This window comes from Helicoverpa armigera, chromosome 24, assembly GCF_030705265.1.
Source record: "Helicoverpa armigera isolate CAAS_96S chromosome 24, ASM3070526v1, whole genome shotgun sequence".
Taxonomy (NCBI): Eukaryota; Metazoa; Arthropoda; class Insecta; order Lepidoptera; family Noctuidae; genus Helicoverpa; species Helicoverpa armigera.
This window is the reverse complement of record NC_087143.1, coordinates 2,526,717-2,538,941: the sequence shown is the minus strand read 5'-3', so window position 1 is coordinate 2,538,941 and position 12,225 is coordinate 2,526,717. Positions and strand designations below refer to the sequence as shown.

The 12,225-nt window shown below is 36.0% G+C and overlaps 2 protein-coding genes across 2 annotated transcripts in view; both read left to right on the top strand.

The window, feature by feature from the left end:
- The window catches only part of LOC110378041 (protein Wnt-5b), a 38,519-nt gene extending 32,667 nt beyond the window's left edge, over window positions 1–5,852 (top strand). Inside the window, exons 6-7 of the mRNA XM_064041057.1 lie at window positions 949–1,106; window positions 4,872–5,852. Of these exons, the coding sequence (XP_063897127.1) occupies window positions 949–1,106; window positions 4,872–5,069 (356 nt within the window). The 3' untranslated portion in view covers window positions 5,070–5,852. The remainder of the gene's footprint in view (window positions 1–948; window positions 1,107–4,871) is intronic.
- Window positions 5,853–6,180: 328 nt separating this feature from the next.
- On the top strand, window positions 6,181–11,618 carry LOC110378033 (uncharacterized). The gene is given in 7 exon segments (XM_021337114.3): window positions 6,181–6,397; window positions 7,009–7,902; window positions 8,431–8,624; window positions 8,946–9,047; window positions 9,127–9,177; window positions 9,179–9,244; window positions 10,245–11,618. Coding segments are annotated over 7 exon segments (1,572 nt in total). The 5' UTR covers window positions 6,181–6,367; the 3' UTR covers window positions 10,480–11,618.
- The last annotated feature ends 607 nt before the right edge of the window (window positions 11,619–12,225 follow it).

Here is a 12,225-nt window from a genome sequence, read left to right as displayed (position 1 = left end):
ACTCGCGAAAATATTTTTCCAATACTTTTTTTGGCTTTCTTTGTTCTTTCGAAAGAACTTCTGATAAAATATTGTGTTACGGTCCATCCAAGTTATAGCTTTGGTAGCCCATAAACACGAAATTGGATCTCTTTAGTTCCTAATCACCAGTTTAAACGGCCGTAAAATATTCTTTTATTTTTAACGTGACTTAAAAATACTGAAGTTAAAATATGAAATAGAAAACGAAGTTTTATGAGTGTTTAGCAATATTTTGCTTTTGTGGCCCCTTATTACGAAATATTATTTTTAAAAGACTTCCCAAAAAAGAGGAATGTCTGAATTTGGATGTTTGCATGTTTTTTTTTACTTACAGCGTCGATTTTGCTTTGTGTACTTTTTTTTAGGTTTTATGTTTAGGTTAGGTAGGTATTTCCAGCAGATTCCTTAATTGTTTATTAAAACATGTTAATTCATAGGATGACTTCAAAACTTGTTACTTATATAAATAAGATGTAAAGTAATTCCAACATAGATTTACAAGTCTAAAATTATACACCTGTATAATAATTATATAAAAACAAAATGGATGGCGCGCCATCTTGCGGGTGGGCGCGTAAATCATACGCCCACTGACGCAAACAACTAGTCACTAAACGCACGATTTAGTTTATTTATTAACAAAATTATATTTACGACTCTTTATTATATGTTTTAAAATGCAATTAAATTAATTTATTGTTATTTAAAGCTCTGTTGCTTCTATTTTGTAATTTGGTTTAAATATTATGTTCATTGAGCGCACAGGGACGGATTTTGAAAATTATTTTTGATTATCTGTGTTTGTACAATAAAGTTAGATAAATGTAGTGTAAATCCTGTTTACAGAAATAGTTTAAAAATCTGCACTTATTTTTTCGTATTTTTACTTTTAATTTTCTTGCTAACATTTCCACTTCTTTTTCACAGGTGAATTTCTAAAAGACAAGTACGAAGGTGCGACCGAGGTAAAGGTTTCCCGACGAGGTAAGCTGCGGCTGAGCAATCCTCATTACACGTTGCCCACCGCTCAGGACCTGGTCTACCTTGAGGAGTCGCCTAACTACTGCGTGAAGAATGAGACACTGGTATAATCATACTAATATTATTTATGTGAAAGTTTGAGAGAATGTATGGATGCATGTTTGTTATTCTTTCACGTTTTACCGATTTAGTTGAAATTTGGTATGTAGATAGGTGATACCCTGGATTAACAAATAGGCTACTTTTTATAAGATACTAGCTTCTGCCCGCGACTTCGTACGCGGATCCTGTCCCTTATGCCAGCGACTACGGGGTCAGCAAAATCAAAGATCTTAATCGTCTGATATTGAATTTTAAGAGCCCGTTGACTTGAAAACAACGGGATACGCATTAGAAACGTTCCATATATTTAATTTTTGTACTTCAACGGCAAAAGCACAGCAGACTAAACAAAACGCTGAGAACTGAACCGCAATAGACGCGACCATAGGGATAAATGTAGTGATTCTAATTAGTCCGCATTTAAGTTGTGTGTGGCAAAAATATTACACGTATTACGTAAAAAACATTAAATAGATGACAAAGTCGTGGTGACTTAGTGGAAGTCGTGGTGGTTTAGTGGGTAGAGAACCAATCTCTCAAGTATGAGCGTGCGTCTTTGATTCCAGGTCTGGCAAGTACCTGCCAATGCAACTTTTCTAAGTTCGTATGTAGGTACTTTCTACGTATATTTTGGATACCAATGACCGTTATTTGGAAGGCTTAAACTGTAGGTTCCGGCTGTCATTGAACATTCTTGGCAGTCGTTATGGGTAGTCAGACCAGTAAGTCTGACCAGTTTTACCAAGGGTGTTGGGTTGAGCGGGTAACCGGGTTGTGGAGGTCAGATAGGTAGTCGCTCCTTGTAAAACACTGGTACTCAGTTGCATCGTGACTGGAAGTCGACTCTAACATAATTGGGACAAAGGCTCTTGAGATAATAACGACAATAATAATGAGATATAAGCACCGCAGGACATCTGAGGCTGATGACGGGAGTAGCTACCGCGGGGCTGTATATACTGAGTTCTCCAGGAGAGTATACTGCCCCCATCTCCGGCAGGTCAGAGTGAACCATGACGGGGGTAGGTCTCAAGCCTCTGGCTTGGCTTGGCCGTCCAGAGTGGAGTCGCTAGAGCAGGGTTAGTAGCCCTGCTCGGAGGATGCCTCGTGGTAAGTGACCCACAGGGAGCGCGTAATCTGCGTTTAAAATCCGCCGAGGTATTCTCACACTTCAGCCGCTCATGTCCCTGTTGTCCTCTTGTTGCTATTCAGTGACTGATTCCCGGGGGCCCAGTAAGTGAGCTGGCGAAGTCTCCACCAGCAATTTTTACATGTATCTAATACATTGTCATCGGCAGGTGCCATAGTTCCCGTAGTTTCCCCATTCCTAGTCCATTAGCATCCCATCACAATAGCCCAAGTAATTTTCATCCACAGTTAGCGGTATGGTATAGGGATTGTCTTTTTTTTAACGACGTCCACCGGGGATTGTTCTTGAGTTCATATTTCTATAGTGTATAAAGGGATAATCGTCGGTTTTGTGTCACCATACCTATTTCATAACATTCGTTTCTATACATTTTAAGTGTAGTATTGCTCTTGAAGTTCCACATCAGGTGTTCCAGATCTTCGATGTATATACGTCAATAAAGAGTGCTTATTAGATTGACCACTTTTGCAAAAACGTCATATCTTTATATGCTATAGTCTAGCTGGGCTCCTGGGGTTCCACATCAGGTGTTTTACATCTTCAATTTTTATAAGTCAACAGAGAGTGCTTATCAGATTGAACAACTTTTGCTAAAACGTCACACCTCTATATGCTATAGTCTAGCCCCTGGAGTTCCACATCAGGTGTTTTAGATCTTCAATTTGTATAAGTCAATAGAAAGTGCTTATCAAGTTGAACAACTTTTGCTAAAACGTCATACCTGTATATGGTACAGACAAGCTGGGCTCTTGGGGTTCCACATCAGGTGTTCCAGATCTTAAAATTTATTATCTCAGCTGAAAATGCTTATCACATGAAACAATTTTTGCTATGGCACCATTGTGGTATCTCTTATAGTTTTGTTGGTCTGTTGGTGTTCTGCACCAGGTCTTCAAGTTTCGAAGATAAATTATAGCCTATATGTTGACCAGGCTTAATACTGATACAACAAAGAAAAAATCATTGAAATCCGTCCAGTAGTTCCGAAGATTAGCGTGTACAAACAAACAGACATACAGACAAACAGACATACAGACATGCAGACATACAGACATACAGACAGAATTTTTTTTTTGGATTTGTGCTCCATTACTGTTTCTAAACCCCATCCAATTATTATTTTTTTAATATATTCAATGTACAGACACAGTTTTTTTACAGATTTATTATATGTATAGATTTATTATATGTATAGATATTCTTCAACCTATTTTAACAGTACGTTAAAAACTTCCTCATCTAAAATCAATTGGGCATCTAATAAAATCAAATCTGTTGAATTGAATAGTCAAATATGTTTTTTTTATACATTTTAAACAGGTGCTCGAGAATGTGTTCATGGCAAGCAGTTTATAAAAATATTTTTATTTTCTTTGCTACAGCCGCTATAGGCGATATTAGAAGCGTTGTTCCTATTTTGATGGACTTTTACTAGCAAAACAATATATCAGCATTATTATGATTAGCCATAAAGTGAACGTTTTATAAAAGTTAAAGTTAAAGGTGTGTGGGCACAGAACGATAATTTAATCTTTTAAGTGAGTCGAGCCTACCAAGTTACGTTAATACCAACATAATTGCACAGTACGTCATAAAAGTAAATAATTGTATCATTAACCACCGTCCAAGTAATCGTAAAATGACATTGTAAAAGCGATTAATTACAAAACTACCGGTTCCTTTTACTAAACTACAAATTAAGTTTGCCAAACGATAGTTAAAACGATCGGTTATGTAGTTACCGATTATATGAAGGTAGCACTTTGTAACTATTTGCACTTAATACAATCTGCAGTAACTGGTTTTAATATGTGAGGAATTTCATTATTCATTAATACATCAGTAGAAACTGACGTCTGGTTTGTAATCATTCCTTAAATGGGAACCAGGTCATTAAAATGACCTGGTATGACTACAAATTGATAGGATTCTTGTGTTGTAAGTTTATTATGTCTGTGTATGATTGTTCGGTTCCAGAAGGGAAGTTATTTTTTTTTTATGTATTAGGTATGTACCTATATTTCTGTAGTGCACTCTCTAGAGCCTTAACGGCTTGTCTGATTTTGACGAGAGAGGTGTCGTAGACTCGTCTTTATTATAAGAATGATTGGGAAGCTCTACGGATTGCAATCGTACACAACAGGCACAATTTGCTACAGGACTCTCCCTCTGTTTCCATTTCTGCTAAACCTTTCCTAACGCCTACTACATCGCCTAAACTAAAACTGCAGCAGATATCTTTCGACCAAGCCCATAACCAAACACATAGGAAAACAAAATGGGTACCTAACCCATTTTCTTTCGAGAGTTTATAATATATGTATTTTGGTATAGTTTGTTTGGTGTTTCGGATGGCACGTTAAACTGTAGGTCACGGCTGTCATTGAACATCCTTGACAGTCGTTACGGGTAGTTAGAAGCCAGTAAGTCTGACACCAGTCTTACCAAGGGGTAGTGGGTTGTCCGGATAAATGGGTTGAGGAGGTCAAGCAGGGCAGTCGCTCTATGTAAAACACTGGTACTCAGCTGCATCCGATTAGACTGGAAACCGAACCCAACATAGTAGGGAAAAGGCTCGAAAGATGATGATGATGATGACCCATTTTCTTTCCACCAGGGATCCCACGGTACAACAGGCCGCGAATGTAACAGGACATCATCAGGCATGGATGGTTGTGCGCTAATGTGCTGCGGTAGAGGCTACAATACTCGACGAGTGACCGTGAAGGAACGATGTGGCTGCAAGTTTCATTGGTGCTGCAGAGTAGAATGCAACACCTGTGTCAGAACCACGGAGGTTTATACTTGTAAATAGTATTAAGTCCTTCAGTCTTATCAGCGGAATATAAATTGTCTTTTTCTACTAAGTAGGCCTCCTACGCAATTTTAGAACCTGTGTTCTCTTATGGTAGTGATAAAACCTGGTCTGAATCCTATGTAATTGCTGCTAAAATGTTGTATCACTTTCTAAACATTTGCAAGTAAAAGAAAACCATTTAGTTGCAGTTGCAAATCAGTCCCTTGGCAATTAAAACAATTTTGAAAATTGAACTATTCTAGGTCTAGGCTGATTTTAGACTCGAAGAAGAAGGGCGTTTTTTATGCATAATTACGAAAATTTTATAGATCTCAATTAATTGATATTTCATAATAATATTACAAGTAAAAAAATAAGCGTTTCGAGTTAGTTGTAATAAGAATCTCAAGTGTTTGTGTCAGTTAATGTAATGTAAAACAAAAAGTACTGCTCAGTATTTCTTAAATTAAAGTTTTAACTTTACATCATGGTAGATACATATTGTATTTCTAAACTAGTAGCTAACTTATATAAACAAACTTAAATTTTTTCTTCTTTTTGAAATGCTACGCATTTAAACCTGAATGTTATAAGATTTTGATGCTTAGTGTTACACAGTCTAGTGTTAAACAGTTTTGTGATAAAGCTTGAAGAGTACTTAACAATTAAATTATTTTAATTATAATACCTACCTATACTATGTTACATATACTTAAATTAGTTTTGTTGCAAAATATGTAATTTAAGAAATAGTGTAACCGTTAAATACTCATTAGATATGTGTAAATAAAGCATTTTAAGTACGGCCCTGTTGTTTTATTTCATTGATTTTTCCTGAATATATTACCTTCCTGCCACGAAACATTGCAAGTAATGAGCAGATACCTAACAGGCACTTCAAGACTACTACTATCAGACCATTTTTTCCAAATTCGATAGAGAATCGAGTGATTGCAGCAGCAGTTTTTGACAAAATGTTAATTAACAGATGTATTTAATAGTTACAATAAACCAATAAACATAGGATAAAATAGCGCTGCCGCTGCCACGCTTCTGTTTCCGAGTACTGCTTAAGTATTCAGCAGTGTGTGTATCCGATTTCTTATCGATGGGAGATACATTATGTATCTGTGAAAATAATAATCTGTGGTCCGGCCATAAGGCCAAGTTTCGTGTCGGCCATCTTTTTTATGGCAAAATTTTGAAAATTGAATTGGTTTGATTTTCCATTTGTTCACTCATTGAATAAAACAAAGTGGATTTTAATTTTAGTTGTAAAACATCTGTTTAGTGAAGTTACAGCGCCCATTACAACTATGGGCAAGCCATCATCTGCGTCACTTTCTGTTAGTTAAAAGTTCCTTTGCGCAATCTGCGTATATATTTTTGTTTATTTACAATCGTAAAAGTATGTATTTACAGTTTTATTAAAGCATGTGAAGCTTTGGGAGAGGAGAAACTGCTTTGTGTGAAGAGCTTCTGTGAACCATTATTCTTGGATCATATTTTTGTGTTAACCTTCATTTATTGGGAAAGAACAGTTGTGCAGCACTGCTGGGCGTATTCCATATTAAAATATTATTTTTGTTTATCTATTACACGTATGCTAATCTTAAAGTACATATTACCATTATTATAACACATAAAAATTGAATGAACATTCTACAAAGTGGCTCAAGTAAACCATTGAGTGGTCAAAACAAAACAGAATTACCGTTTTCGATGAGTAAATCCTTTTGTAACATACTAATTTTAATCAGCTTAATATTAAAAATATGCTTTTGGGTCAGTGGGTAACTTTAAGTAGTGGATTTTTTGCAGTTAACATGTTTTATTGCATCATAACAAAAGTTTGCATTTGTGTTCATTCGCACATTTTACATGTTTTACATTTATGACTGTTGCCAATGCCAATTGTACAAATGTCAACTAATATACTTTTTCTTGATAATTTCAGAAGAATTCTGAATGTTCCATACATTCACATACCGGTAGAGTAAGAGGCAAATTCGCATTGAGTGCTTACAAAATGGAACAGATCAAGAAAAAAAATCATAAACATGTGAGAAAGAATATCCATAAACTGTTTCAAAAAATGCAAAAGGAATCCATTGGTTCAAGAAACACAACATTGGATAGCACAAAGAACTCATTAGATAGTACTCCCCGGAACCTTACTATTGTAGTTAAGAATGATTCGTTTAGTCCTAGTAGTACACGGAAGAGGAAGAGTCCTGCCACACTGTCTGGTATAGCTGAAGTTCCAAGCAAAAGTAGAAAAACATGTGACAGCTTTATCGAAATCACAGATGATGAAGTAACAGCTAATGATGACTCCTGCATTCTTATATCCCCGCCTAGAAAAAACTCCAACATAAATTGTTCTACACCAATCGCTCAAAAAGATACCCAGACTTTACAAGACCTTATTATTAACAATTTCCCAACAACTAGTGACAGACATAGTGGTAGCGAACACAATAGAGATGAAAATAGAACAAAAATAATTAATAGAGACTCTTATTTAACAATAGACTTAACTGCTGATAGTGAGAATAAAACAAATGGTAATACAACAGTTATTGATGTTGATAAGACTGGTAATACTACGAATGATAGTCAGGATTGTACCGTAGTTTCTGTGTCTCGCGGTAGCCTATCAATGAGTGGTGATTCTGATGTAACGGTTATACAGAATGCTAGGCAAGCAAAGAAGAAACAGATTAAAAAGGTAACAACTGGCATCGCACAGTTGAATGCCGCTGAAAAGGGCAAGCTTTTGGATTATATCACTCGGAAGATATTGAGTGGTACAGACTTAGGGAGTAATGTGCAGCCTGGCTTACATTGTGTGAGTATAAATTTGTTATTACTGTTTTTTTACTGTTACAGCCTTTTATCGTCCCCCTGCCGGGCACAGGCCTCCTTTCACAAGGAGAAGGTTTGAGCATTAATCACCATGCTTGCTCAATGTGGGTTGGTGATTTCAGACCAGTTTAGTCCAGGTTCACTCAAGATGTTTTCCTTCACCTTTTTATCAGCCATTGGTGTCCAAGACATACTTAGAAAGTACATACAAACTTAGAAAAGTTGCATTGGTACTTGCCTGAACTGGAATCAAACCCACCCACAAATTTGTTATTAAAATCTTTTATTTATCAAAAAAAAATCACCTGAAAAGAGAACTTCTCAAAAAAAAAAAAACCAAAAATAAAGACTAACTATTAGTAGGGAGTAGAACATCATTTTTTGTGTTACTACACACCTTTTTTTGCTGCACTTTAAAGTTACTGGAATGGGCAGTTCCAATATCTTCAACAATTTACGTTTTTTATTTATTGCTCAGTCTCAAACTCAATCAAAATATTGTTTATTCCAGGCGTCAAGAGGAACAGGGACTGATGAGGATGCATACATTAAAGAGGTTATACTCGGTGAGAAAACTCCAGAGTTGGCCAAACAGAGTACCTCACGAAATAGTATTGGCAGCAACATATACCATCCTAGCAGAGATCGGAAGAACAGTACTGGCTTGCGAATGATTGTTATCGATGGCAGTAATGTTGCTATGGAGTAAGTTTTATCACCAATTGCCATATTACTTTCATTTTTAGGGTTCCATACCCAAAGTGTAAAACGGGACCCTATTCTTTTCGCTCCTCTGTCCGTCTGTCACCAGGCTGTATCTCATGAATAATGTATTTCTCTTGCCGCTATAACAACAAATACTGCATGATAAAATGTACCTTGATGTTTAGGTACTAAGTTATATTATTTGTAGGAATACAAAGCTCTTTCTTTTAACAAAAGTTATGATATCACAATATGCATGTAAGAAGTAAATTCCACGAATTACTTTCTATGGATTAATCTAATCACTTTAAAATGTTGCAGGCACTTAAAAGGCAGAATGTTTTCAGTAGAAGGCTTAAAGATATGTATAGATTACTTTGTGAAACGTGGCCATGTTGTAAAAGCCTTTGTTCCTAGATTCAGGTAAATTTATTATTCTTGATCAATAACTAATAATGCTTTGATCGAGCATTAAGTTTTTAAAGAAAATTTTGACTCACAGATGTAAATTTGGGAAGAGTTCGGATCCTAAACTACTGGACGTTTTAGAGACAAGGCTTAGTTGTGTACACCCCGTCGCGAGAGATACAAGGCAAGACTTGCGTGCCATATGATGACAGGTCAGTATTTCCTTATTTATGCATATGTCGGAAGGGCGAACACATCAGAATGGCACTATTGTCCGACATCAGTTAGGGTAATCGTACAAAGAGATAACTCAAAGAAACTCAAAACTCAAACGTTTATTCAAATTAGTCAGAACAAAAAACAGCCCCCAAAACGCCCGCCCTTCGCCACTTCCTATGTGTTTTGGCTGGGCAGAAGAAGTGGCGGAACAAACTCCCCAGCAACACATGTCTGTCTGTTAGGTTAGAAGAACCTTTACACTTTAATTTCAAAAGACACTTTACAATATGGATCTACAACAGCACTACAACACTATGCAATAACACTAGGTACACTAGACGTGACGTAGGGCAGTATCGAGATGTGCGCAGCACGACGACTCGACCAAGACTGAGCTCCGTCGACGCCACGCCGACCACCACGACTCTGTCAAGCGCGCCAAAATGTTGTTTCACCGGAAACGCCACCAGAGGGCGCGCTTGCGTGACGTTTAGTGTCCGTACTAATGACAGTCTCCGACACATATATTCTCCAACAAATAAATTATGAAGTTTTTGGCCTAGAGTAACCTTTTTCCAACTATGGAACTAAGTCACCTCTGTAACAGTTGGTAAGACTGGTTGTCAGGCTTTCTGGCTCTTGATTACACGCAATGACTGCCAAAGCACGGCAAACTATATTACAATTACCGGCACGGATGTCGGGCCCTGACCTTCACCTGCGCACAAGCTATTTACTGCCTTATTGCCTTATGCGTACGGGTGCGCAAAGCGATCCCCACTCTTCCGCCGAGAGCCCGACATCCGTGCCGGTAACTGTATTTACTACTGAAGCTAGTTCCAGCTTGCTGTGACCAACAAGGTCCATCATTGTGACAACAATATGGCATGCAATAAACGATAACATAGATGGTCACCCAGCCTAAAAAAGACTGCGTTGCTTATGCTTATTTTAGAATGTTTATTTATCCCTTCATTTTAATTCTCATTACAGGTACATACTCCAATGTGCTGCCGAATTCGATGGCGTTGTGGTCTCAGGCGATAATTACAAAGACTTGATACACGAGAACAAAAGATGGCGTTATATCATAGAAAATAGAATATTACCGTTTACCTGGGTCAACAATATGATTATGTTCCCTAAAGACCCTTTTGGACGGGGACCTACCCTTGAGACCTTACTGAGACACCCAACGCCCTCCAACAATCGGTTGGAGAACAAATGATGTGATAGAAGATTGTCTTGTACAAAATTGGCAATGTTGCCAACTGTTCAGTGTGCCCAGTACGCCTCGTGTTTGATACCGAAAAAAATGTTTTCTGTGCATTTACAATGTATTGGACAAATGTATGTGGGATAGTGTGCAAATTGTTAATTGATAGTGGTGAAGTTACAATATCTGAGGTGGTTATATATTGTATATCTGTAAATGTTTGTAAAAAATATTTGGCCTTATACTCAGAATAGATATTAGGTATTTTTCTATAAACGTCAGTAGGTATATGTGAGTACATTGTTAGCAATAAATATTGCTGTCTACTGTCAAAAGAAATGTGTATAAAAATGTAAAATTTATTGTTTTTTGATATGCTAGCAATGGAATTTGCATTTAACTACATTAATTTCATGATTAAATAGACTAAAGGGATTTCATATTATTCACTAGGTACTTAAAGGAATATAGTACCAAGAAATATGTGGTAGGAAATTCAACATAATACTTCCAGCTCAAATATGAGGTATTCATAATGGATACCTAAGATATTTATTTATACAAATACAGATCTACCGTCTTGAATACCAAATACTAGTTTATATGGATATCAAGTTATAAGTTACTGATTGAACTGGGGAGAGATTATAAGAGCGTAACAATTCGTTAAACTGGTGTAGTACATATATATGCTTTTTTTCATAGATTTAGTTAAGTTAAGATTCCTTTCTTGCAGTCTCTGAGTCCTAAAAATTATTGTAAAAAAATATATATTATATGATGCATAAATCTGTTTTTTTCTGATTTATACAGCCATATCACATTATTCTGCCACATTATAGTTTTGGGTAAGTTTTTAAAATGATTTTGATACTTTTGTCAAAAACATAATTTTATTAATTAGAAAAACATTTTTTGAGTTTAATAGAATTTTTGGTATAGAGAGATATCATTAATTTTATTATACGTCTACTATATAAACTTTGTTCCTAATCTTTCTAATATAATACACGAAATTTGTGTTTAATTGAACATATAATTGGTGTATTGTTAAAAAAATAGTAATTTCGATAAGGTTTTTAAAAATCCTCGCAAGCATAATAAAATTTTGGCCGAATTACGTTGTAAATAAAAGTTGATTTTTTTTCAAAGTATGTGTTTTATTTGCCTACATGTTTGTATACCGTACGCTGCATAATGGAGAGAGATGGCTCTCCGGGTGCGCGAAATTAATTCCCTCGGAGTTCGGGTGAAAGTCGGGGAGCGAAATCTAATATAAAAAAAACACCGAAATATTTCAAATTGGAACGTTTTTATTAAAATTACGCTTACACAACGGACGCATGTAAAGCCAGTGACGTCATTAGACTCCCAGGCACTTCTTACTAAATACAAATATTTAGTTTCTAGTCAAATATGTTTTAACTTTGTAGGGACAATGTTTTGTACAGATTGATAACTTACAAAAACCAATTATAGCCAATTATAGCGCTATTTTACGAACTTGATTGATTTCAATTTATTTATCAATTTCCTGGCTTATTTCATAAAATAACTACTCCGTAAGCTAACTAAACGCTCATTTGAACTATGCTCGGATCACGAAGCTTCGTGAATTTCCAAATTGCACTGATAACATTACAACAAACTATAAACAACGTGCTCACAACAAAATATATTAATAACTCGCTTCATTACTCACTAAACGAACAATACACATCTCAATTATATTAAAACTCAAAATTCTATTAAGATTAA